The following is a 23,661-nucleotide window of genomic DNA, read 5'->3' on the forward strand; positions in this document are numbered from 1 at the left end:
TTAGGGAATTCAAGAGGAAAGTGGTCTGAGCAGTGTACACTGACACTAAAGGAGCGTTTGTTTACAACTTAACAAACAAAGCCAACTCAGCATTTAGAATGATACCATATACTAAAAATTACAGCATGTCTTACAGTGCAAAAAAAATATCCTGCAAAGACAAAATCAATGAATGAATGAATAAATCTTTCCACCATGATTGTGCTGAGGATTTTTGTCATAAATAATTTCTCATAACCTCCATAACAGCAGCTGGTGCTATGAGTCTCTATGGGAGGTTGAGCACCAGAGCAGATTGAAGTTTTAAAGACTGGTTTTTAACTCTGTTATAAGGTTATAATTCTATTTAAATTGTGTGAACCATTTACTAAATACCCAGACACTGTTGGTGTATCACTCGCCATATATTGTTGTACAATTTCTGACAGACAATCCGCTCCGGATACATCGGGGTCTTCTTATGAACTTCTTATGAAACTCCACCTTGTATTTCCAATATTTGTCTTTAATTTGAGGATTTAGATCAAATCTCTGCTCCACATTCCGAGGCAGAAGGAGGCGGTAATGGTCAGTTCGCAAACAGACGAAGAAGAAGCTGATGGCGCTGTATATGATTTTTTTTTTTTTTTCCATACCGGAAGTGTCAGCTTTCTGTCTCCATTCACGGTCTGAGAAGACAAAATGGCTTTGAGAGCTGCATTGAGAAACAGGGGCGGTGTGTCAGGTATGTCTGTTAGTGTAGGTACATTGTAGATAGGCAGTTTGATTGTATGCACCAATTTTGGAAAATTATTGTCACCGAATGTCTTTAAAATAACAAAAGCCAGCGCACCGGCGGTTGTTAGCATTGTTAGCTGTGTTAGCTGAGCTGAGTTTGTGCTCCACAGAAAGTGGAGCAAAGGTCACCGAGAGGTTGCTGCTGGGCTCTCAGCTGCCGAGGGTCACACATAAACCTTTAAAGTGGATGTCAGCTTGTGCACATAGAGTTCCGTTATCAGTGTTAACTAGAAGAAAGTATTAGTTAAAGAAAATATCTATATATATGTTGGTATTTTGGAGTGATATTTAAAGTGGATTTAATGGCTACACAGGGGCATATACAATTAATTATGAATTATTTTAGTCAGCTAGAGACTAAGGGGTTAGCACATTGATTTGTGTCCTTGACTGTGATACAGTTTTAAAGACCAGGAATTTTCAAAGTAGATATGTACTATGACTTTCTCACAGCCTGTGTGTGTATGTGTGTGCAGGTCTTCTCTCCCAGCTGTCCTCCTGCAGCAGTCATGCCAGAGTGTGTGTGTCCCCCGTCCTTGTCACTCAGCAGAGGAACAACTCCACCTCACCCAAGATCAAAGTGGATTTTGACCAAAGCACAGGTAAAGATTCTGCAGATAAAATCCAGATGCTATTTTTGTACACTTCAGGACACATATTCATCAGCCAGATCACAATTCTGCACCTGAAAGCTGTTTGTTAACTGCCAAAAATGCCAGAAGAAAAATAACTAATGCACTTTTTCAGTGGCTCAGATAAACGCTACAACAGATCTGTGAATCTTCTGTATGATTGTACGGGTTGAAACAGCTTGAGCCACATTTGTCCTGTCTCATGAATTTATACTATATATAACTAACATCTGGTTAGAATGTGTGTGTGTGTTTATGATGCATTTAAACTTACATTTTTGAGACTGGACATCTCTCTGATCCACTTAGAAGAACTAAATAACTGTTGGGTTCAGAGCACATTCTGGTTTGTAGCGTTACATGTCGTTTTTACCTAATCTTTTTTACCCTTTCACATGACTTCTTTTCATCTGGGGTTGAATCAGTAGAGATTTCATGTCAAAAGTCTTCAGGTAACAGGTCAGCATCTGTGTCTCTCTGTAGGTGTGGCGATCATGCACATGCAGAGTCCTCCTGTCAACAGCCTCAGTTTAGATTTCCTCACAGAGTTCTGCATCAATGTGGAGAAGCTGGAGATGGATAAGAGCTGCCGAGGCCTGATCATCACCTCGGTACAGTATAACCTCGTCCACTGTGGCAGCAGATGTGTCTTTTGGCTTTGTGTTTGTATTACAGTGTAGTTTAAGTGCAGATACCTTGCATGATAAATATGCTTGTGTGTGTGTGTTGCTTCAATCCAGAGCCAGCCCAAAGTGTTCTCAGCCGGACTGGACATTATGGAGATGTATGGGAAGAGTCCAGAGCGCTGTGGAGAGTTCTGGAAAGCTGTTCAGGAGATGTGGCTGAAACTCTATAGCTCCAACATGGTCACCATCGCTGCAATCAGTGTATGTATAAAAAACCCAACCCCCGCGACCCCCACCCCCGCCTCCATCCTGTTGCTGTATCACACAGGTGCAGAGCAGAAACACGACACTATTAAGCGTCTTGCAGATTACCTCTTAACCTATATCATGTCACTCCCTCCACAGGGTTCCAGTCCTGCAGGAGGCTGCCTGATGTCTTTGACATGTGACTACAGGATAATGGCAGACAACCCTCGTTACAGCATCGGCCTTAATGAGACACAGCTCGGCATCGTGGCACCTTTCTGGTGAGGAATAATACATGACGGCACCTATGAATGTTCATGTTTGTGCTCATGCCTTGCACCGTGTCATTGTAGTTAACAGTCACTGCTGCTGTCTGCAGGTTTAAGGACACTATGGCAAACACAGTGGGCCATCGCACCACGGAGATCGCCCTGGAGCTGGGACTGCTCTACAACCCGTCAGAGGCCCTCAAGATAGGACTGGTGGACCAGCTGGTACCTGAAGACCAGGTCCTCACCACAGCCACACAGACCATGACCAAGTGGTTGGCTATTCCAGGTACATTACACGTCATATAGCACAAAGACAGGCGATTCGAGACATTACATACCACATCTTAATCACGGTTAATCAAATTTTATTTTCCAATTACAATTTTGGCTTCAGACGATTATGAAAACAAGATGATTGAGGTAATATGAAACAAAAACCAAATGTTGATCTGTTCACTTTACAGACCACGCCAGACAGATCACCAAGTCCATGATGAGGAAGCCGACCATCGACAAGCTAACGTCCAACAGAGAGGCTGACATCCAAAACTTTGTCAGTTTCATCACCAAAGATTCCATTCAGAAGTCGCTCCGCATGTATCTGGAGATGCTCAAGAAGAGAAAAAGCTAGAGGAGAGAGGGGAGCATTTAAAATGTGACACACATACACACATTAGAGGGACTTTATGACACTAGTTGAAAACACATGTGTGCATCCTAAAATCCAGCTCTCAGCGGCCCATCTTCATAACAGTGTACAACCAGCAGGGAACCATGTGTACCATAACACCGTGTGATCCTCTGACTCCAGGCAGTAACCTAGCCAGCTCAGGGGAGACACACCCAGGACTGACGCTATTGATTCAATGACAAATAGTTTTTTTGTTTTTTTTTTATTCAACTTTTTAAGTAGTTTAGTTAAAAAGTAGCATCAAGAAATTTAAATTTAGTTTTCATTTTTTTGGGGTAATTCTTTAAATTGACTGAAGGCTATAGTATCAACTATCACTGGCTGATTTTCCACTCAAAATCTGTAGTACGGCGGTAGAGCATTATAATTAAACATGTAACTATACGTGTTATTGCTTCTTTACATACATACATCTCAGACTCAGGTCTCAGACTTTTGGCCTCCTGTGCCTTGCTACAGTCATGAAGTTATGCTTGGATACTGTTTGGGGACACGTTTAGCTAAGCGGTAATTATTGTGACAGACAGGTCTTCACTATTTAAAGTATCTAGCCTTATTGTACCTTCAAGAGCCGTAACAACTAATGAAAGTTTGCCGACAGTGGGCAAAGCCTTTGTCATCTCTTTAACAGATTTCTCTACATTAATGTGACTTTTGCATTCTGACAATTGCTTGTGAATAAATGGGTGAATTCATGTGGTCAGTGGATTCACTGGTGTGATCTAATGATTATATTCATGCTTTCATCTTTGGCAGTAATTTATCTCACGTGTCTTAAAAACATAAAGAAAGAAGGAAATAACATCTCACTTTTAGTAATATCCACACAGCTTCAGTTTTATGTTCCAAGGTTTTGAGTTTCTATCAATGAAACTTTGGCACATCTAATATAATAAAGATGAATGGACTTTAATTTTCCCTTCTTGAAACATTTAAACACTGATGTTCAGAGCAGGCTTTTTTTGTCATGTGCCTCACCTGTTATGCACTTCAATAAGAGACTTTTTATTTGCTGTTTTTACAAGAAGCAAGATTGCAATGATATAATTTGGCAAATTTGTTTATTTTTGATTTGGTCGGCGAGAGTTCCTTCACTGAATAATCATCATGTTGATTCAGGCCGGAGACCTGCGGGACGGTTGCCTAACCAGCTTCACCTCCACAGGGAAATGGTCACTGACGGCTAATGCCTGAGTGAGAAGAGAAAACATTGTTTCAGTGTAACATCATTTGTTTTTTGGTCCAGTTTGGCACAGATGAAACAGACTGGACCAATATGAACTGTAAAACTAACTCAGCAGAAACGAAGACCACTTTCGTTGACTTTTCTAGAAACTCGGCTACTGACACCTCCACCGGGCCGTCACACCTGTAGCCACGCCCAACTGTGATGTCACCATGCACTGCCCACACCCTGAATACACTGTCCAGCTTGTGTTACGTTACCTTTTTACAGACCGAACATTTGTACTTTGCAAAGGAAGTGAATTATATTATGAAGGAAGATTAAAGCTAGAGTTGTTTTTACCAGCTGGTGGCTGAGATTCAGGTCCATCATGTAGTCGTACACCCCAGCACTCCTCTGCACCACTCCCTTCATCATGTCAGTAGTGACCACGATCCTGCAAATGCAGAATAAGAGGTGTGATATCGAATTAGTGTCTGTGTGCACACAAATGCCTGTGTGTGTGTGTGTGTACCTGTCGTAAGGGCAGTTAGTGTGTGACACCGTGGTGTCAGCCTCATCGGTGATCAGCCAGAGGAAACTCTTGTCTGTGAAGAGGCGGATCTTCTGCCAGTCGGAGCCTGATACATAATTGCAGCCTGCGTTGAAGTCACCCAGCAGAACAATGTCCTGCAGGGAGAGTGTGATTCATCTCATCTCATATTTTTACCAAATCTATTCTTCACTCCTCACCTTTTTTTCTTACACATTTACATTAAAATAATTGATTTGTGTGTGTGTGTGTGTGTGTGTGTGTGTGTGTGTGTGTGTGTGTGTGTGTGTGTGTGTGTGTGTGTGTGTGTGTGTGTGTGTGTGTGTGTGTGTGTAGACTTGAAGACAGTATTCACATTGGTCTTCCAGCGAGTGCGGACATCAGTCACCACATCATAGAGAGCGTCCACTTCCTTCACTGCGAAGTCTGGAGAGGTGTGCTGAGGGATCAGGACAAAGTTCTTCACAGCTACAAAATAAAGAGGGAGGGAGGAGCAGATCACTGAAAGCAGTGTTATATAATTTTTTTTTATTTCACAAAAAGCTTGAAATTTGTGCATCAGAACTTTGTTCATCTTTCCTCTTCCATTAATCATGTTACGACCCCTCAGATTTGTCTGGTAACCATTTTGGAGAGGCCTGCCCTTAGGTTTGGAACCACTAAACTAGCTAATTGTATATATTGTAAAAAAAAATAGTGAAAAAGCAGAGTTACTCTCTGTGCTTGCCGCACTCTTCCACAGCCTACCGGTATATTTGGAGGAGAACATGACAACAAAAGGCTCTCTGATGAAGGTGTCTGTCCCACCGAGCTCGGATCCGTCGTCGTAGGTGTAGTTTTTAGCCACGGACACCGTGTCCTCCCTGGAGAAAGAAGACACCTCTTTAATCATCTGTTTTACCGTGATTAAAAACTCAGTTACAGAGGCTAGAATTATCTCCACCCAGACCAGATTTGTGCATCAAAATGCTTCTTAAATATTTCAGCAATTATAAGATATCATATTTAACAATGTCACTCTGACAGTAGCCATTGTGTTGTATTATACTGTGTGTATGGTTTTGATACTTTTTTAAAAAATGATAGTAATAAAAAGATAAGTAATGATACATTTTAACAAATGAGTATTAAGATACACATAAAGATAATCCTGGTCAGTCCTTTTTCGTGACTGGTGAAATGTGTGTAGGGGGAGACGTCTGCTTCCATCTCAGCAGGATATTGAGTTTATGTCCAGAAATTTTCCTAAATTGATCCAGTATGTGTAGAGTGACCAGAAGTGATGGCAGGGTTTGAGATATACAGTAACAAACCGTCCGCATAAAGTGATTTTGCTAATACTTTTGTGACGTACGTTAACATTACTGTGCGGCCACTTTTACATACGTGTGGGATCCTCTAAGTTTCTGCCACTGCTCAGACACAGAGAGCGCAGAGCAGGGGGAATTAAAACTTTGCTGAGATGTTTCTGTTTCTGTTCACTGTTGTCGGATTTCTACAAAAGAACATTTTACTGTTGTAATGGTTTTGCTTTTTAACTGTGGTACCTGTAGAGGAAGAGATATCTCTCCTTGTAGGAGCTGCGGCCCAGAGGCTCGCTCACGATGTGTCTGTACCTGAACTCAGGGGAACCTCTGGGAAAAATACACACACACACACACACACACACACACGGAGTACGGATGAAGAGCACAGATTTCTACAAAAGGTCACCATCCTTTCTGCCATCCACAGTTGTGTAATGATATATGCCGTGTATGTGTATGATTATAAAGCGTGTCTAACTTGTTGACATGCTCCATGAGTTTGTTGGTCGCTGACAGATCGCCATCTCTGACTTCCTGGATCAGAATGATGTCATAGCGGTGGACAATCTGTAACACACGCAGAAACCACATAACATCACATATCTGATAAAGGTTGCTGTCTTTTTTGTGTTTTATTATGAACAAACACACACTAATTTTACACATAAAAGGCCTCTCACTGGTCATGAGGAGTAGACTACTACTCTATACAGTTATAATGTTTAATGTTTTCTGTGACTCTGGGAGGAAATAACCCCTGGTGATGTCATAGTGATGTCATCAGCGTTTATATGACAGACAAATTTTGTACACAATCCATTCATTAGAAACTGGGGAGTCTAAGAATAAAGGAATACTACATGCAAAATAGGAAACAGTGGAGTTTCAGACCGTGCTGATGATGTTCATCAGAGTGGTGTTGGACGCTTTCTTGTCTCCAAATGACTTGATGTTGAAGGCTCCCAGCAGCAGAGAGGTAGACAGATGTAGCAGGGTCATAAAGAGACCCAAAGCACACACCAAACGCATCCTGGGTCAAAGAGGTCGGACATGAACGTAAGTGATTTTTCTTTTGTTTTAAAGAAATTTTTTGTTCATATCTATACAGACAATCCAGCGGTATACTCACTTTATCATTGTCATGATTCAACCAGTGTATTAGGAGTTGAATTGCAAGTCAAACATAACTGGTTCAATTTAAAACAAATATGATATATATGATATATAAATCAAATCAAAATACAACTGGAAATATAACAGCTGTATAACAAGTTGGATCAAGTGAAGAGGATCATTGAGTCAGCCAAATGTAATCGATTGCACATAGTTAAATGTGCAGTTGTACGATCAGTCACGTGACCCAGAAATCCATTACTTACCTTCGACATATTGTGGGAATGAGAGACGGACGTAACACCTGCCCCCCCTGGACATGTGACAAGACTGAGCCCTATTTCTGGCAGTTTATCTTACTGCAAATATTTAGTGTTTGGCAGAGGCATGATTCATGCTGGCATGCTGCGTAAAATATTATTCAGTTGGAGAATATATTAACCTGTTACCCTGGCTACACTGTTATTGGAGCTGGTGTGCAAAAATATGGGAAAAGGCAGCTGTTATAGTGTGATCTGTTTCAGTGTAAAACCTTATCCTGTGCTAGTGTAAAACCATTTTTACCATTAAGTACCATTTCTGCCATTAAAGAAGCATGGCATGGAAAAATAAAGCTGAACTGGAATTACAACCAGGATTAAGAAGAATTATAATCTTCACTAAACAGTTGAAGGTATTGTACTGAATAATTCATCTATGTCACTGCAACTGCTGCAAAAAGTCCACAAACGTACTAATCGATATATGAATCTACTGTTTTTGCATGAAAAGAAGAGTGAGAGGTGCATAGCTACCTGCTTCTGCGTGGGAGAGAGTCAGGCCTGATGTAAGTAGAGCACAGAGGCTTATTTGTGTGAATCCTTGAAAAGCTCCACCACAATAATACACTGATAGTATCTCATGGTTTTTATTTACCTGCGAGCGCATGTGACGGATTCAGGCTGGGGAGGAGTGAAGAGAGGAGGTGTGTTGTGGATGGGCTACAAGGTTTTCAGGTGATGCAACATGGCAGCCATGTAGGATGTCCTTGGCCTTTGGGTTAAAGTGGGTCAAGGAATTGCTTCAATTCTCAGGAATTGTAGGCTACAATGTTACTGTCTCTTCTTTTGAGTGTGAGTGACTCATTTTACTGCTGATTTGATTTAATTTCTTCATTGATTTCATACATTTTTAAGACCAGTTGCTTATAAATTAGTTTGTGGTTTCCTGGTTTCCCAAGCCAGAAAAAAAACCCAAAACAAGCGTGGGCTCAGTTACGGTTCAGCTAAAACTTTTCAAGAAACAGTTTCTAAACTGTTAAAAGTCCCCAAGACCCAAAAGTGAGATGCCTGTGTCTTTCATGATTACAAAGCAGGTGTAGGTGTTATACAAATACTGCGAAAGTAGTAACACAAAATGCACACAGCCCGTACTCAAAAACTGTCTTAAAATGAACCGTTAGGACTTCCATAAGTTTGTGATGTCACAACGAAACAGTCAACGCACTTATATGCACTCAGCACGGCCAACCATGACCCACCGTTCAGCCTTGCATAACATGGTTTCTCTGAGTGTTTGCCTGAAATCTGCTATATTTTTATTCAATCACTCAGTCAGCCAATCAGACAAGAAGCTTCTACTTTGTATTTTTTGATAGTAGTGAGAAGGCAACAGGTGGCATAAACACATGATAATGAGAGTTGGTTTAAGGTCTTGTGTGATGGAAACCTTTTGCTCTTTGGAGCCACATTTACAGAGTTCATCTTCCATTAAAGATTTTTTTTTTTAAACATTTGCTGCCGTTAAAGCTTAAGAACTGCCTTAATTTTCTGAATGATTGAAGTAGCTAAAGTCAGTGAATGTCCAAAGTAAAAGCTTTTTTTCTTGGTTATACTATCTCATCTGACTTCCCAAAGCATTTCTGGCAGAAAACCTTTGCTAACTAAAATACATTTATATCAAAGAGATGGATAATAGTAATGTCATAGTCAATAGTAATGAACCATTTTTAGATCTGTGTTGAAAGCTTAGCTGGTTCGTAAAGCTTTACTTTGCTATCACTTGGTTTTGTAGTGTTAAGGAACCAAATGCTGAAAAAAAAGGTGTTTTAAAAACAAAAAGAGACTTACTTGAAGAACTCCAACTCCAGAAGCAAAACCCAGTAACAAAAACTAAAACACAAGAGAAACAAATCAGGTGAAAAGCAGGAGTAAAAAGCAAAAAACAGGCACAAGAGCATGACACATAAGGAAACTTCACAAAGGCAACCACGAGTACAAAAGACGAACTGACACAGACAACAGGGAGCACAGAGACGAAATACACAAGGTAATTAAACACAGGTGAAACACATTAGGGGGCGGGGCATATATACAGATGTAAAATATGTATATATGTATTTTCATCTATGACATAATGTGCATGTACATATAAAATAAAAACATGCACAAAAAATTATATATGAAACTTGTTTTGGAACAATTTATATTGACATATATGTCTATCTCACCATAAACATATGTATGTTTATGTATGTATGTTTATGTTGTAGACATATGTTACATACATATATATTCATCCCAAAGCCTGTCAGTATATGATGATAATATATAGAATGGGAGAATGTGAAGATAGAGATGTTTGAAATTAATACATACATACAGAATTAATATTCAGACAGGAAGTAAAATAAACGCGAGACTCACAAAGGAAGTAATTTAAAAATAAAACAGGAAAACAATCAAAAGTCCAGTGTTTTTATATGATTTTTTTGTATTTTTGCCTGAAAGTGAATTTTATCGGTATTTTGATTGTTAGTGTATAATGTGTATTGAAACAGTATTTGGATCGGTGTGTGCAACATTGATCTAGTGGTGTTTACCTGGTTTAGACTGCAGAGAAAGGTGAAAACCCTTTGTGAAGCCATTTCAGATGAACTGGATGAAGAATAATTTTGAGCTCTGTAGTGGATGTCGGAATAACTTTTGATATTGAAGTTTGGTCATATTGCAGCTGCTAAAGGTTCATTGAATAAAGCCAACACAGATAGGGAGGTAACACATCCTTGCCTGATCACCTTGACCTTTGACCTTTAGCCACCAAAATCTGATCAGTTTGTCCTTGAGTCCAGGTGAACATTTTTACCGAATTAGAAGAAATTCCTTTCAGATGTTACTGCGATACCGTATTCACGAGGCCGAAACCATGTTTTGTGATGTCACCATGACCTTGACCTTTGACCTTTGCCCCCCCAAAATATAATTCATCCTTGAGTAATAGTGAATGTTTGTGCCAAATTTGAAGAAGTTCTGTCAAGGCATTACTGAGATATCATGTCCACATGTACGGAGGGACAGCCCAAAACTGTCTCTGGCTGTCGCCGGCACGATGCCATGCTAATATGTTGTTGAACAGGAAATATCAGGTTTTATTTAGTGTTTATTTCTACAAGCAAGGTTGGTTCATTACATCATGTTTTTTTTTACGACAACACCTTGTTAACAATTTAGGAGAACACTTTAGAACACAACCTGTAATTTATGGTGTAATGTAAATAACGGGCTGAATGAGTCAGGTCCTGTTAAAACACTTACTGGTTCATAGTGGCTCTTAAATAAAGGTACACTGGAAGAAAACAAGAATGTGGTGAATAAGGGAATAACAACTTGACATTTTAGAAGAAATGAGGAATAAATTACTTGTGTTTTATTGGGCATCATGGCATCCCATGAGGGTCCTGACCCGCTGTCCACAACAGGATGTAGACAATGGTCAGAGGTGGACAAAGTAAACAGCTCTATTACTTCAGTCAAAATACTCCTGGTCAAATATTACTCCAATACAAGTGAACGTTTTTCAGTCACATTTTTATTTGAGTTAAAGTACTGGAGTACTCGCTTTAAAAAAATACTTAAGTGTTCAAAAGTACTTTTCTTTTATAAACAACACATTGTTGTATTGTTCCACATTTACAGAACCTAATGACACTGAAACAACCGATACCTAGAATACACTGACTGACTGTAGAACCTGTAGAAGAAAAAGCTTGTAAAATGTGCCGCCAAGCTGATAGAAACGGTCATAAAAAAAACAATTGAATCAACAAAAGGATCATTTTTTTTATTTGACACGCCCCACCTCCCACAAAAAAAGCATAACAGTGATCAAGTTTGGTCATGGTAAACACAGCAAACACTTTAAAACGAAAGGAATCTTTCTTTAGTTCAAAAACTTCTAAAACATGGACTTCAAATAAGGCTTTGGTGTTCTGGTGAAGAATCATCTGCCTCATCGTTATGTAACATATAGTCATAGATAGGACACTGACAGGTTAGAATTAAGCTGTTCAAAAATGCAGCAGCACAACATGACAGTAGTAGGAGGAGTAGGATTTGCCTGTAATGAACAAAGCGTCAAGTGGAGTCAAAAGTACATGTTTGTCTTTTAAATGTAGTGGAATAAAAGTCATATGTTTCCAAAAAAATATTAATACTCAAGTACAGATACTTGAAAAAGTACAGTTCTAAATGCACTTTGTTACTGTCCACCCCTGAGAATGGTCAATTGTTCAGAGCTGAAAAACCAAGAGAATGCCTGATGACCTGGTTCCCAACAGCACTTCCTGTTTGCCTTGTCCTTCGCCAAAGGATACAGAAAACAGAGGAAAGCGATATTGATTTAGTGAACGCATGGAGGGTAACAAAGAAGGGAATGGGTCAGTTTATCGGCTTCCTGGACGGATCTACACCTCAAAAGCTGAAGACAACGGTGAGAGTGTTGAAGACACATACCAGACCGGCAGAATGCATCTCAAACCTGTAAGAGAGAATCATGTCGATTGAACTAAAACAGACAGAAATCCAATAGACTCGAGAAGCTCTGAGATGAAGAAGAATGAAGGGTTCCTTGTAGAAGTTGATGAGGTCTACAAAGATAAAGAAACTATTGCTGGTGGGAGGTGGAGGTTGTTTTTTTCTTGAAGCAGCTGTTGTCTGTACTGTCTGCAAACAGAACTGTCACTATCCTGGATGTACAATGTCCAAGAGTCCCGGAGGCTGTGAGGTCTGTTTGTACCATTAACAAGTGTCCTGGATAAGATCATGTGAAAGAAACCTGGAGGTTTATGGACAAGAGAAGGAAACTTCAGAGGACTAAAAAAGAAATGAAAGAGAAAGAATTTGAAAAGAATAAAGCTGAGAGTGAGAGGAAATTGAGCCTTTTGGAAAATCTAGAGAAGGAAATGAAAGACCTGATAACAGCACACAAGGATCATGTTGTCAATCTGGAGGAGATCGCCCTGAATGTTAACTCACTAATGTCCACTTGGACTCCCTGACTGAGAAGATGAAGGAGAAAGGAGACACAGAGAAGGGCCAGATACTGAAGAACATGAGCAGTCGAATGAATGAAGGAATCAAAAGCAGGATTGAAGTAAGTATTTTTGGTAAAGTAACAGCAGGTTGGTAAAGCAGTTCAAGAAGTAATGACCAACATCATTGTGACCTTTCATTTTGTCATTTGTCGTTTTTTACTGCTGTAGCTGGTTGAGATGGAGCTGATCTGAACTATTTTATACACTGTTAGGTAGTTGTATGAAAATGCATATTTCATGAGTTCGTAATGTGTTATGTCTGTCAAATTTACCAGTAACTAAAGCTGTAAGTGTAATGATGTAAATGTAACTGTAGTAAATGTAAATGTAGTGGAAGTAGCATAAAATGGGAATACTCAAGTACAGTAGAAGTACCTATGGTTTGTACTTCAGTAAATGTACTTAGGTCCTTTCCTTTACTCACCATTTACATTTTAAATGTATAATTCTGTGAAACTTCTCTACTTTGTAATGACTGTTGCTGTTCCATCAGTGTGTTCACATGGACTTCAGTAAACTGGTTACAGTCAGCTCTCTGTTATGTAATTGGATTTCTTAAATCACATGTTTGTCAGCTATATTTCTCCTGCAGAACAGGATGTTCTTGTAATTACCTCCTACCCTTTAACATGTAGGTACACATGTGCAGTACAAAGATTTCAAACACATAAAAGAACAGTGAAGTAGGTGGATCAAAGACTTCATTACACATGGGCATGTGTCTTCGTATTTAATTTCAAAGTCCGATTGGAAATGGAACTAATATAAAATAATAATAATAAAATAAGTCAACTTCCAGGACTAATATATATATTACATATATATATATCTTTCTATATATATAGAGAGAGAGATATTTAGATCAGGGATCAGAAATCTGATCACTGACCTGCTGCACACAGTACAACATATTTTTTAACAGTATACAAACACACTGACTGACAGACACACAGCTTACTGTCTCCCAATACCAAACATCACACTCTCACAGCAGCCTTATGCCTCCTGAATTTCTCATGTAAATATTTAATACTGCATAGATCCAGCTGAATAATTCCTCAACATCCACTTATTGTAAGGACAAATCACCAACTTTTAGTCCTGCATCCTTTATCCCTTTAACCATATAACTTATCTTTATAAAATTTGGTTTGTTTCTCCAAATTAAATTCAGATTAATTTTGTTAATAGATTTTATTCATTATATCATTTATTTTCATTTGAGTAGCTTAGGTAAATACACCTTGAGAAACATTCCTAACACGGTGAACCACCAATGTTAAGTGGCTCTTTTAGTCTGTAGTTCAAATTTCTGCCCAGTAGGTGGCGGTAGACCAATAGTATGTTTGATACCAACCCGCTGATCAGTAGAAGAAAACGCTTCAGAGTGACGTAATTCTGTGTAACGGCCACAAACAGGAAGAAAACATCCAGCTGTTATCAAAGCAGAGGGAGGTCTGGCTAGTTTAGCAGTCTGTGTTGAAGTGGCACAGTAATGAAACGGCCTTGAGAGTCGGGAATAAACTGGTGTTTTATCATGCTGTATCCGGAGTAGTGACTGTGTCCACTGATACCCAGGGAGTATAATTCTCCTCGACTTTCCTCCGGTCCGAGTGTTGAAACAAGGTACGTTAGCTTAGCAACATGTCGTTAGCTAGCGCTAGCAAATGTTAGGTTATAGCTAATTAGCAGGAAGCTGTAATACTTGTTAGAGCTGTTGTACCAAGTCACTGCGTTTTCCTTTGTTGTCTCGTGACTGTGTTTGATAGCATTGTGTTGTAATTTTAATAGCATGCTAAAATGTGGCTAAACCTGCTGACAGAACAGAGGTGCTGTTGGTGTAAGTGATAGCAGGGTTGGACAACATCAACAACTGTGGATACAAACAGGCGTTTCTGTCACAGTCTACAATACAAGATGCAGGAAGTAATGAATCGAATAATATATAACATATATGACATATAATAGAAATATGTCATGTAGTCGGGAAGTAATTAACTTAAGCTTGGTTGTTTTGAGTAGTCAGCTTGTTATTATGTCACACACTGAACTGAGACTCGTTGTGTTCAAGATCCTCTCTGTGTTTAAATCTTGATCCTGTCAACTGTTATAAAGAGCTGTAATGATTAGAGAGAAAATTAAATTTGATAATTGTTTCATTAATTTGGGTCATTTTCTATTTTGTCTAAAAGTTGATGATTCCAGGTTCTTAAGTGAGAATTCTCTGCTTTTACCTTGTCTTACATGGTGATTTATATTACAGTACATTAATAGAACAAATAACTAATATATTCAAATAGAAAATAGGTAAAAGGTTAATTGATAATGATAATAATCCCGATTTGCAGCCCTACTAGTTTAATTTAGAACTGTCAATAAAGATTAATTAATCAAATTGGTTGTTTTGTCTGACAAAGAGTCCAAACCCATCAAGTTTACTTTCATAGACCAGTGGGTATTAATCTCTGAGAGGCTAGAACCAGTGGATTTTTAAGAAATTACATAAATAATTAGAGCTGAAGTAATTAGTTGATCTTCAGATAATTATTCAGCAACTGTTTTGATGATTGATTCATCATCAAGTTATTTTTGTAAACTAAACCAATAATTGGTTAAGGTAGAAAATAATAAATCAGTAAGTAATTCAAAATGCATATAATCATTAGTTGCACAATTTTTATCAGTGTGAAATCTTATTGTTTAACTTACTTACTTGTTAAACTAAATTGGTTTAAAGTCAATGTTATATTATAATATAAAGCTTGTAAAGTTTTAATTGCATTGAATTGAAAAAAATGTTTCTGAGTCACATGTACTTCAAAGTCTTTGAGGAATGAATTACTTGTGTTTTATTGTTGTATATCATATATATCATTGTTTGCCTAGGTTGGAGTTTGTTACCGACTCTGTGCTTTCTGTTGATCCGTGCAGGTGTGAATGAGTGACGTGGTGCCTCCCACAGCTCTCAGTGAAGTCCAGCTCCGCTTCCTCTGCCACGATGACATAGAGAATGTCAAGCTGCTCTGTGGTGATTGGTTCCCAATCGAGTAAGAATCATATTCAGTGTGCAAGTGATGACACCTGTTAAGGATCTAATCTGAATCCATTATTGAGTTTGTGAATTAAAATTGTACCCTTTCATTTGTAGGGAAAAACAGGTAAAGGAACTATAAAAAACACATGTTTACTTTTATTGATTTCCATCAATACATGCCTATTGATTATGCTTTTTTATATACACTAACATCTTCTAAAGAGACCAAAACTAAACCAGAACTAATACCTCAAGTACTTCTTACCATACCATTATTTCTGAAATAACTTTTATAGTAAAGAATCCCGTTACTCTTACTAACGTTTTTAGGATTCCTACACATGCCCATGCCTGAATGCTAATCTGGTTGACCTTTGACTCCAGGTACCCAGACTCATGGTATCAGGACATCACCTCCAACAAGAAGTTCTTCTCCCTCGCTGCCACCTTCAGAGGAGGTATCGTGGGAATGATTGTGGCTGAGATCAAAGGCCGGACCAAAGTACACAAAGAGGTGTGATGTTCAGCTCTGTTACTCAGTCAGAACTCTGTTCTCTGTAGAGGTGGTGTCACTACTGTGTTGATAGTGCAGTTTATCCGCTCTCATTCAGCTGCCATTTGGAAATGTGATAAGTGGATCCCTGACACAGTATAGTCTGTTTTTAGACTGCTAATTGGACGAACCAAATGCCCTTGACTGAGTGTACGGTTATGAAATAGTGGAACTGAATTCATTCCACTGGACTAGTATCAGAAGTCTGCTCCTCTCACTATAGGGTAGATGTTTCATCAGCTGTGGACTTAGATGATGGAGCACCTGGTGTCAAAGCTTAATTTCCCTTTGGATCAGTATTTGCATTTTAGAACCTGCCTTTCCTGTGGGTAATTTGTCTATGAAAAGATGAAGACAGTGTAATGGGTCAGTGCCAGAGGGAGAATACAGGGCATGTTCAGAGACACCAAAGCACAAAGCTGAAAGATCCTTTCAAGTGATATTTTTTAATTCAATGCTGAAAGTAGTTTTTATTCCATAAATCCACAGAGGATGGTGAAAAAAAAATTATTTTATGTTCATATAGAATGGGGAGTCTTAATTTCTAATAATTTTCTCTCTGTCTTTGTCCGTGTGTTTCTGTGTTTGTTAGGATGGAGACATCCTGGCCTCCAGTTTCCCTGTGGACACACAGGTAGCCTACATCCTCAGCCTGGGAGTGGTCAAAGAGTTCAGGAAACATGGCATAGGTACAGCTCTTTGTCCCCGCCGGCTCTCACACACACAGAACTTAGCATAGTCACTTCAGAGGACATCACACTGAATTACATTCCCTTATCCTGCTGAACTGTAGCTACTACATGCTAAACCCGCTCCTTTACCCCAAACCCAGAGGTTTTTAAACTGAGTTGAAGGGGAGGCGCAGAAAGAGAGGCGTGAGATTAAATATTATGTGAGGGGACAGGATTATTGTTATTATTGTCGTTTGTCCTGTTGATTTAGCATGTCCACCAGCACAGTCAATAGTTGGAGCTGCAGCAGAGGCTGTGACAAGGCTCATGGAGGCACTTAAGGAATTTTGAAAGCTTCTGTGCTCGATTGCAGCAATTTGTGTCAAAAATTATTCTCTTTCTTTGTCATAACTCAGCCAAACCTCAACACACAAACATGATACACGTAATTATCATTTTCTTATTATTACCCTAACCAAAAAACAAGTCTTAATCTAATGGTTAACCTTGTGGGATTCAGCTATTTGTCCCCAAAAAGGAGACAAGTGGCCACAATGTGAATAGAATTTACATCCTCATATCTGCATCTTATCTTGTCTAGTCAAGCTCCAGAAAAGGTTATCAGCTCGTCAGCCACTCCTCACTCTGAATTCAAATGAGGAAGCAGACATCAGTTGTCAATGGACCTTTTGAGTAAACATACAGCAGTGTACCAACGTTCAGTAACTTTATTGTGGACTACTTAAGCGTAAACATAAATATCACCGCTCTAACAATTGAACATAAATAATTTAAGTTGTGATTTCATCAGGATAATATTACCAGGGTGTTAGTCTGAAAACTCAACAACATTGTCCTTTTATCTGTAAGATCAATTGATGCATTGAATGTTATTAATGTTGAAGGAGGAGCAGGGTGTTTGCATTACTCGATTAGACTCACTGAACACAATGATGAAAGCAGTTAAAGTTGGGTGCAGACCTGTGGACATATTGTAATGTCATAATGAAAAACGGTAACCTGTATGTAGTTTTGTCTTTCTGCCAGTCTGTCATGAATAATAAATAACATAAAGGAGCTGCATGCTACATGTCCATAACCTTCTACACACTTTCATTTGCAGCTGCTGAGAAAACTCGCCCCTTCTGTCTTTGTGTATCCTGTTTGTTCTCTCCCTCACTCATTTTTCACCCTTTTCTCTGCACTGATGCAATGAGATGAGGAAACATGTCACCCAGGACCCTGCACGCTGTAGGGCTCGTCCTCCCTCTCACTGATTAAGCTCTCTGTCCTCTGCAACCACTCAGGCTCCCTACTGCTGGACAGTTTGAAGGAGCACATCTCAACGACAGCCCAGGACCACTGTAAGGCGATCTACCTTCATGTCCTCACGACCAACAACACTGCCATCCACTTTTATGAGAACAGGGACTTCAGGCAGCATCACTACCTGCCCTACTACTACTCCATACGAGGAGTCCTCAAAGATGGATTCACATATGTGCTGTACATCAATGGGGGTCATCCACCTTGGACAATATTATATCCTTTTGTGGAAGCAGGGAGAGAAGTCACTGTTGTGTAGGACCCAGTTTGTATTTATGTTTCACTCTTACACCAAAACTTTACTCGTCCTGATGAGTAGAATCTATAACACCTTGATCAGAGGAGATGTCATGCTCAGTCACACAGACGTGTCAGCTAGATAAACCAAATACAAATGTTTCCTTAACTTTTTATCCTCACTGACTATATCCAGCACATTGGTTCAACCCTGGCCAGCCTGAGCCCCTGCTCCATCCCACAGAGGTTGTACCGGCAGGCCCAGTCCCTGCTGCGCTCCCTGCTGCCCTGGTCCAACATCGCCTCCAAGACTGGTATACAGTACAGCAGAACAATGTGACACGTCATGGTGGGTTGCAGATGTGGTGACAGCAGCTTTGCTTTTCTTTTTTTTTTTTTTGTTCTGGCTTTGTTCATCAAAGGGTTTCTGATTTTGTCTTTTTCTCTCTCTCTTTCAGGAGCGCATGTGTTTCTCATCAGTCTTCCCCTGTGTATAAACACACTCACATTCTCAATCACATATGGCTTTCCACACCCTGTGTATAACACAGGACTCAGGTTCCACCTCTGTCACAAACCAGAATATTACTCCATATTCAGTACACGTTTGGCACTGTTCACACAAGATCCAGGTTTGCAGCCGTAGTTCTGTGCCCACTACTAAACAGGGTTACTGCATTGCAGCGTCATTTAAAGTGCAATGTTGTGTTTACACTGATAGACAGCTTGATCTGGTAAAACCACAGGATTTTCTTTTAGTTGTTCAGTTGCTATACTATCCCATATATAGTGCTCTATCCCGCAGTTGCTATAGTGACCTGTGTTTGGCCAGTCGCACCAAAGCTGAGCAGTGGCAGAGCAGAGTGGAGGACCAGGCACACAGTCGACAGCCACAGGTCATTGTTTTGCTGTGAAAGCGGTGTAACACACACACACACACACACACACACACAGACGCGCACACACACTGGGGACCCTACAGAGACTAAAGTTTCAAACCCTGTTTATCTTTCTGTCTCTCTTCATCCTGTTCACTACTGTCACAGAGACTATGTATGCTGTTTGTATATTATATATACTAAGCTAATATATAAATTTCTCTCGATATGTATGTCTATTCTATGCTGTCAGTAGGCCTAGTTGGAAGATAACCCATCCATTTTCCTTTTTGACCATAGACTGACTCCGGAGTCAATTCCAGTTTGTAAAATAGACACTGAGCTAAATTGGACTGTGAATCAAGCTGTTAATAGGCTAGTAGGGTAGAACAAAGCTAGTATACACAGGGAACTTTGAGATGCAATGTAGATGGGTAATACAGGATATTTAGCAGCAACGGGAATTTTCTTTTTCAAATTCTCTGTTCAATGATTTGAACTGGAAACTGTACTAGTGACAGTATAGAAACATACAAACATGTTATAGTATAATATTCAGTCAGTTTAACACAAAAATTTTCCAGACACCTCGTCAATTATGCAGGACTGTTTGAAAGTCTTACATAAAAATATGATGATAATTCTGAGCTAAATGGCCTTTCTACATTGTTTCAAGATGTTGCCCATGTATAATTCACACAAGAGTGAGCGAGAGTTTCTCGACTCCTTATTTTAGAGGTTTTAAATAGTAACTGGCCCTGTCTGTCTTTCTGCTCTTTGGCTGTAAAATTGCTGCTAATGTTGAGCAATGTTCATTTGTTTGTCCACATTTCAAAAAAAAAAAAAAAAAAAAAGAGAGATATGGCCCCGATTAGATTTTTACGTTGACCGGTAGAGGAGAAAAGAAGAAAAAGAAGCAATGTTCCCAAACACAAACGTCGTACACCTTGTGTGCCTGAGTGCATGCAGGTGTGTATGTCTGCGTGTGTATATATGCTAGATACATGCATACAGGGTCTGAAATTAGCACCTTGCAAGTGCCAAATGTTGGATAGCTCTGTCTGCGCAAGACAAATGTAGTAAAGTTCACCCAACATATTGACTGGTAACTTTGTAAGGGAATAACATTGTTAATTTTATTGCGTTCTGTTGCACTACATGATGAATTAAGAACCTGATCCCGTGTTTTAAGTCAGTGAGCAGATGTTAGATTTTATACATGAAATAGCACTGAAGAAGGTGAGGGTGACTGTGTGAAAAAATGCAGATTCATTTTTAAAAGGCTCTGAAAGTCTCTCAGTTTACCAGCCCAGGATGAACAACTCAAAAGTACATTTCTGACATTGTGTATGCAATAAATTTGTTTCCTTTGACTGATTGTAAAGGCTGAGTCAGTCTGACTGCCCCCTCTGTATACCTATTTTACACTGTTCTAATATTTTGATTGTGATTATCATATTACATTGTTATAAACCTGAGCCTTGTTTTCATTCACAATATGACACGGTATCTGTTGTTTGTTTTAAAGAGGCACAGCAGTGATTCAATATTGCACAAACATTTGTTGGGACTTGTGACAGATTTTTAAAAATGCTCCAAAGAAATCAACAGAGGCAAAGGTGTCCTGACTTTTAGTACCTAGTACAGGTCCAAAAACATTGGATCCTATATTTCCCATAATGCAGCTCAGTAGCACCTTTTGTTAGACTCTCCATAACTCGCAAATACCAATGTCTTTCTACTCTTAAAAGAAATCAAGGCTGTGGTCAAAAAGTCAAAATAATCTCCCTTACTTACTTTTCTTTGACCTCAGTGGAAAACATCATGAGGTCAGGGAAAGATGTGAAGGTGAATTCATAAGGACTTAGGAAACAAATCTGACTGCACTTACACTAAGCTTTTTTTTAACCAAATGTATTATTTATTTAACACATGGACGATGTAAACTCCTTTCCTAACCACAAAAACAAACTGGTTTGACATGAAAAGATCATTAGAATAATTCAATAAAAATCAGTGAGTAGGGCCCAGAATGGATTATATTCAGATAAAAAGTAGGCTGTATAGAGTTTTGACCTTTTTTATACATTTGCAAATTATTTTTTTAGTGCAGTGGGTTTTGAAACATTTATGTATATAGTATATTGTTATGATGATGATTAAAGATGATTAACTTGCTCTTCAAGACGACTCCTGACTGGATTTGAAAGAGAAGATATCTATCATGGATTTGGAGTGTAGACGTGTTACAAGCAGAAAACAGGTTGTTCTTTTGTTTCTACATTCACGTGGGTCTGGCGAGGTAAGACTACGATGGGACGTTGTTTAATTGTAGGATGGCATTATCCCCTTTCGTTTCACAAAGGAAGGTCCAGTGTTTCCTATGCTAAAAGAGATGAGATAAGAAGCACTGAAGCTCCTTTCCTTATCATTTACAAAATTCAACCAGCTCTTATCATGGCTGTCACTTAAATATTTCAGCGTCATTTCAATCAGTGAGGAACGTTCCCTAAGAAAAGAAGACTTTAAGGCCGCAGCCCTGGTTTCCAACCTTCAAGAGAGAAACCTGGTGACATCTTCAGGGTTATTTTCTCAAACCTTTGAAAGCCCCTCCAGACCCACTGAGGACATTATGCAACTGTTGTCATAGGTTGAGTTGTTCTCATCATGATCAATAAAACTGGTGGAGTGCCCCTTTAAATACATTTGAAAATGTTTCCTTTGTCTATTTCATCTACATTTTCTTGTTATTTAGTTGATTCTCTTGTTTGGGGCAGGTAGAGAAGTCTGCTTGTGGCTGGGGGGAATTTCCAAAAAACATGTCTCTCAAACCTTTGACCTTCTTGTCACGGGAAGGTCACTGATAAACTATTGACTCCTGCTGTGTAATTTGAGTTTTCAGTATTTTCCAATAACTGATAACTGTTTAACACTTTCCTATTATGTGGACTGTTTTTTAGCAGTGAGATGGTCAGACCTGTTTGACATTTTCTGTTCTAATCTGGTTTTAAAAGGCCAAGAGAAGCGCTGCTGTCCAATAGTCATGTTCTCATTATTGCAAAGGATCCAAGACCATCATTAATGCACAGTCATGAAGCATCGCATGCACATAGAGTGTGTCATGAGGACTTAATGTAAGCAGTGATGAACTAAACTAACCTCAAGCTCAACATTCGGCATCAATAATAAAGTTAGTAGAAGGTAATCTGATCAGATGATTACTTTTATTCAGCACGCTGCTGTAGCCATGTCAGATTTTCATCTTTCTTTTATTTCCAGATAAAACATTACAAATAATCATGCAAACAATTCATGACAAAAGATCATTGCAAACACTGTAACTCATATTAGGGTGGATGTCAGTTGATCCCTTTCACAGAATGAATTATGAAGAAAAAGGGTGATCATGCACACTAATTGCGCATGCACATTAATTGGTCTGGTTTGTGACTCCTGTTCCTCTGAAGTTTCCAGTGTTTGATATACTGGATAGCAACACAGATAATGTGGTCTCTTTGGAGTTATCTTGGTTTTCAATAATGGGTTTGGAACACATATCAAAATGCCAGACCAGTTTTAAAGCTGATGTATTCTGCTTTTTGAAATTCAGTCTAATATGATCCTCCTTTGTGGCAGTGTTACTATAATGAATAAGTCACTTCTCTTTAAAGTAATTTGCCATGTAGTGTGTTTTTTGACTAACATTGGTGTACATCTTAATGGCAAATAGGAGGTGGTAATCCCAGCATCACAAATAGTCAAATTTGAACATACTCCCACTGCCTCATTCCTGAGGCAATGTCACTATACTGTATATGCTCTGCTCTGTTCCCGCCTCTGCTCTCTTTGTTTTTCCTTTATGAGTTGTACAAAAGGGATCAGTTGTCAGTGGTGGGGAGAAAAGAGACCAATTAAAAAGGGAATTCTAGTAATTACACATTACAGAGCTGCATTATTTTAGCTGCTGGGCATTGTGATTCATCAGCATCACATTACCCATAGTAACAGTTCACAATGTAACCATAGAACACATTCAGTGTCAATCCAGCAAAAACTACATTATAAGCCTGTTTTCATCGATTTCAACCTCAAAAAGTAGTTATGTCTCCCTCTGCTGAATGTCAGGAGGTGCTTCATGTGAACCTTGTCATTTCACAGTGAACCAGTGTATTTCTCATAGCCCATTAAACTCTCACACACACATATATATATATATACAATTTGAATTAC

At 39.1% G+C, this 23,661-nt stretch overlaps 3 protein-coding genes across 3 annotated transcripts; 2 read left to right on the plus strand and 1 right to left on the minus strand.

Moving 5' to 3' along the window:
* The first annotated feature begins 635 nt into the window (after positions 1-635).
* eci1 (enoyl-CoA delta isomerase 1) lies at positions 636-3,970 on the plus strand. The gene is made up of 7 exons (XM_056402250.1): positions 636-724; positions 1,254-1,379; positions 1,893-2,020; positions 2,150-2,296; positions 2,441-2,562; positions 2,661-2,839; positions 3,018-3,970. Exons 1-7 carry the CDS (start codon positions 682-684, stop codon positions 3,182-3,184), a joined length of 912 nt encoding a protein of 303 aa, XP_056258225.1. The 5' UTR covers positions 636-681; the 3' UTR covers positions 3,185-3,970.
* Positions 3,971-4,286: 316 nt separating this feature from the next.
* On the minus strand, positions 4,287-8,279 carry dnase1 (deoxyribonuclease I). Its single transcript, XM_056402251.1, has 9 exons — positions 8,177-8,279; positions 7,161-7,299; positions 6,748-6,836; positions 6,510-6,596; positions 5,710-5,825; positions 5,318-5,430; positions 4,945-5,099; positions 4,773-4,866; positions 4,287-4,434 (listed from the first exon to the last, which is right to left on the minus strand). Exons 2-9 carry the CDS (start codon positions 7,296-7,298, stop codon positions 4,360-4,362), a joined length of 867 nt encoding a protein of 288 aa, XP_056258226.1. The 5' UTR covers position 7,299; positions 8,177-8,279; the 3' UTR covers positions 4,287-4,359.
* Positions 8,280-14,140: 5,861 nt separating this feature from the next.
* On the plus strand, positions 14,141-19,150 carry nat15 (N-acetyltransferase 15 (GCN5-related, putative)). Its single transcript, XM_056402263.1, has 7 exons — positions 14,141-14,358; positions 15,664-15,779; positions 16,151-16,280; positions 16,912-17,008; positions 18,298-18,532; positions 18,737-18,902; positions 19,012-19,150. Exons 2-6 carry the CDS (start codon positions 15,670-15,672, stop codon positions 18,891-18,893), a joined length of 729 nt encoding a protein of 242 aa, XP_056258238.1. The 5' UTR covers positions 14,141-14,358; positions 15,664-15,669; the 3' UTR covers positions 18,894-18,902; positions 19,012-19,150.
* The last annotated feature ends 4,511 nt before the right edge of the window (positions 19,151-23,661 follow it).

The sequence above is a fragment of the Seriola aureovittata genome, chromosome 17 (genome assembly GCF_021018895.1).
Source record: "Seriola aureovittata isolate HTS-2021-v1 ecotype China chromosome 17, ASM2101889v1, whole genome shotgun sequence".
Classification (NCBI taxonomy): Eukaryota; Metazoa; Chordata; class Actinopteri; order Carangiformes; family Carangidae; genus Seriola; species Seriola aureovittata.

Excerpts from the sequence above, each read along its gene's own strand:
- nat15 (XM_056402263.1), top strand. The coding sequence starts at position 15,670 with ATGAGTGACGTGGTGCCTCCCACAGCTCTCAGTGAAGTCCAGCTCCGC. Across the intron at positions 16,281-16,911 it reads GGACCAAAGTACACAAAGAG|GATGGAGACATCCTGGCCTC; the intron begins GTGTGATGTTCA and ends TGTGTTTGTTAG. Across the intron at positions 18,533-18,736 it reads CATCCACCTTGGACAATATT|TGACTATATCCAGCACATTG; the intron begins ATATCCTTTTGT and ends TTTTATCCTCAC.
- eci1 (XM_056402250.1), top strand. The coding sequence starts at position 682 with ATGGCTTTGAGAGCTGCATTGAGAAACAGGGGCGGTGTGTCAG. Across the intron at positions 2,297-2,440 it reads TCACCATCGCTGCAATCAGT|GGTTCCAGTCCTGCAGGAGG; the intron begins GTATGTATAAAA and ends CTCCCTCCACAG. Across the intron at positions 2,840-3,017 it reads CAAGTGGTTGGCTATTCCAG|ACCACGCCAGACAGATCACC; the intron begins GTACATTACACG and ends TTCACTTTACAG.
- dnase1 (XM_056402251.1), bottom strand. The coding sequence starts at position 7,298 with ATGCGTTTGGTGTGTGCTTTGGGTCTCTTTATGACCCTGCTACATCTG. Across the intron at positions 6,597-6,747 it reads CTCATGGAGCATGTCAACAA|AGGTTCCCCTGAGTTCAGGT; the intron begins GTTAGACACGCT and ends TATTTTTCCCAG. Across the intron at positions 4,435-4,772 it reads TGAATCTCAGCCACCAGCTG|GCATTAGCCGTCAGTGACCA; the intron begins GTAAAAACAACT and ends CTTCTCACTCAG.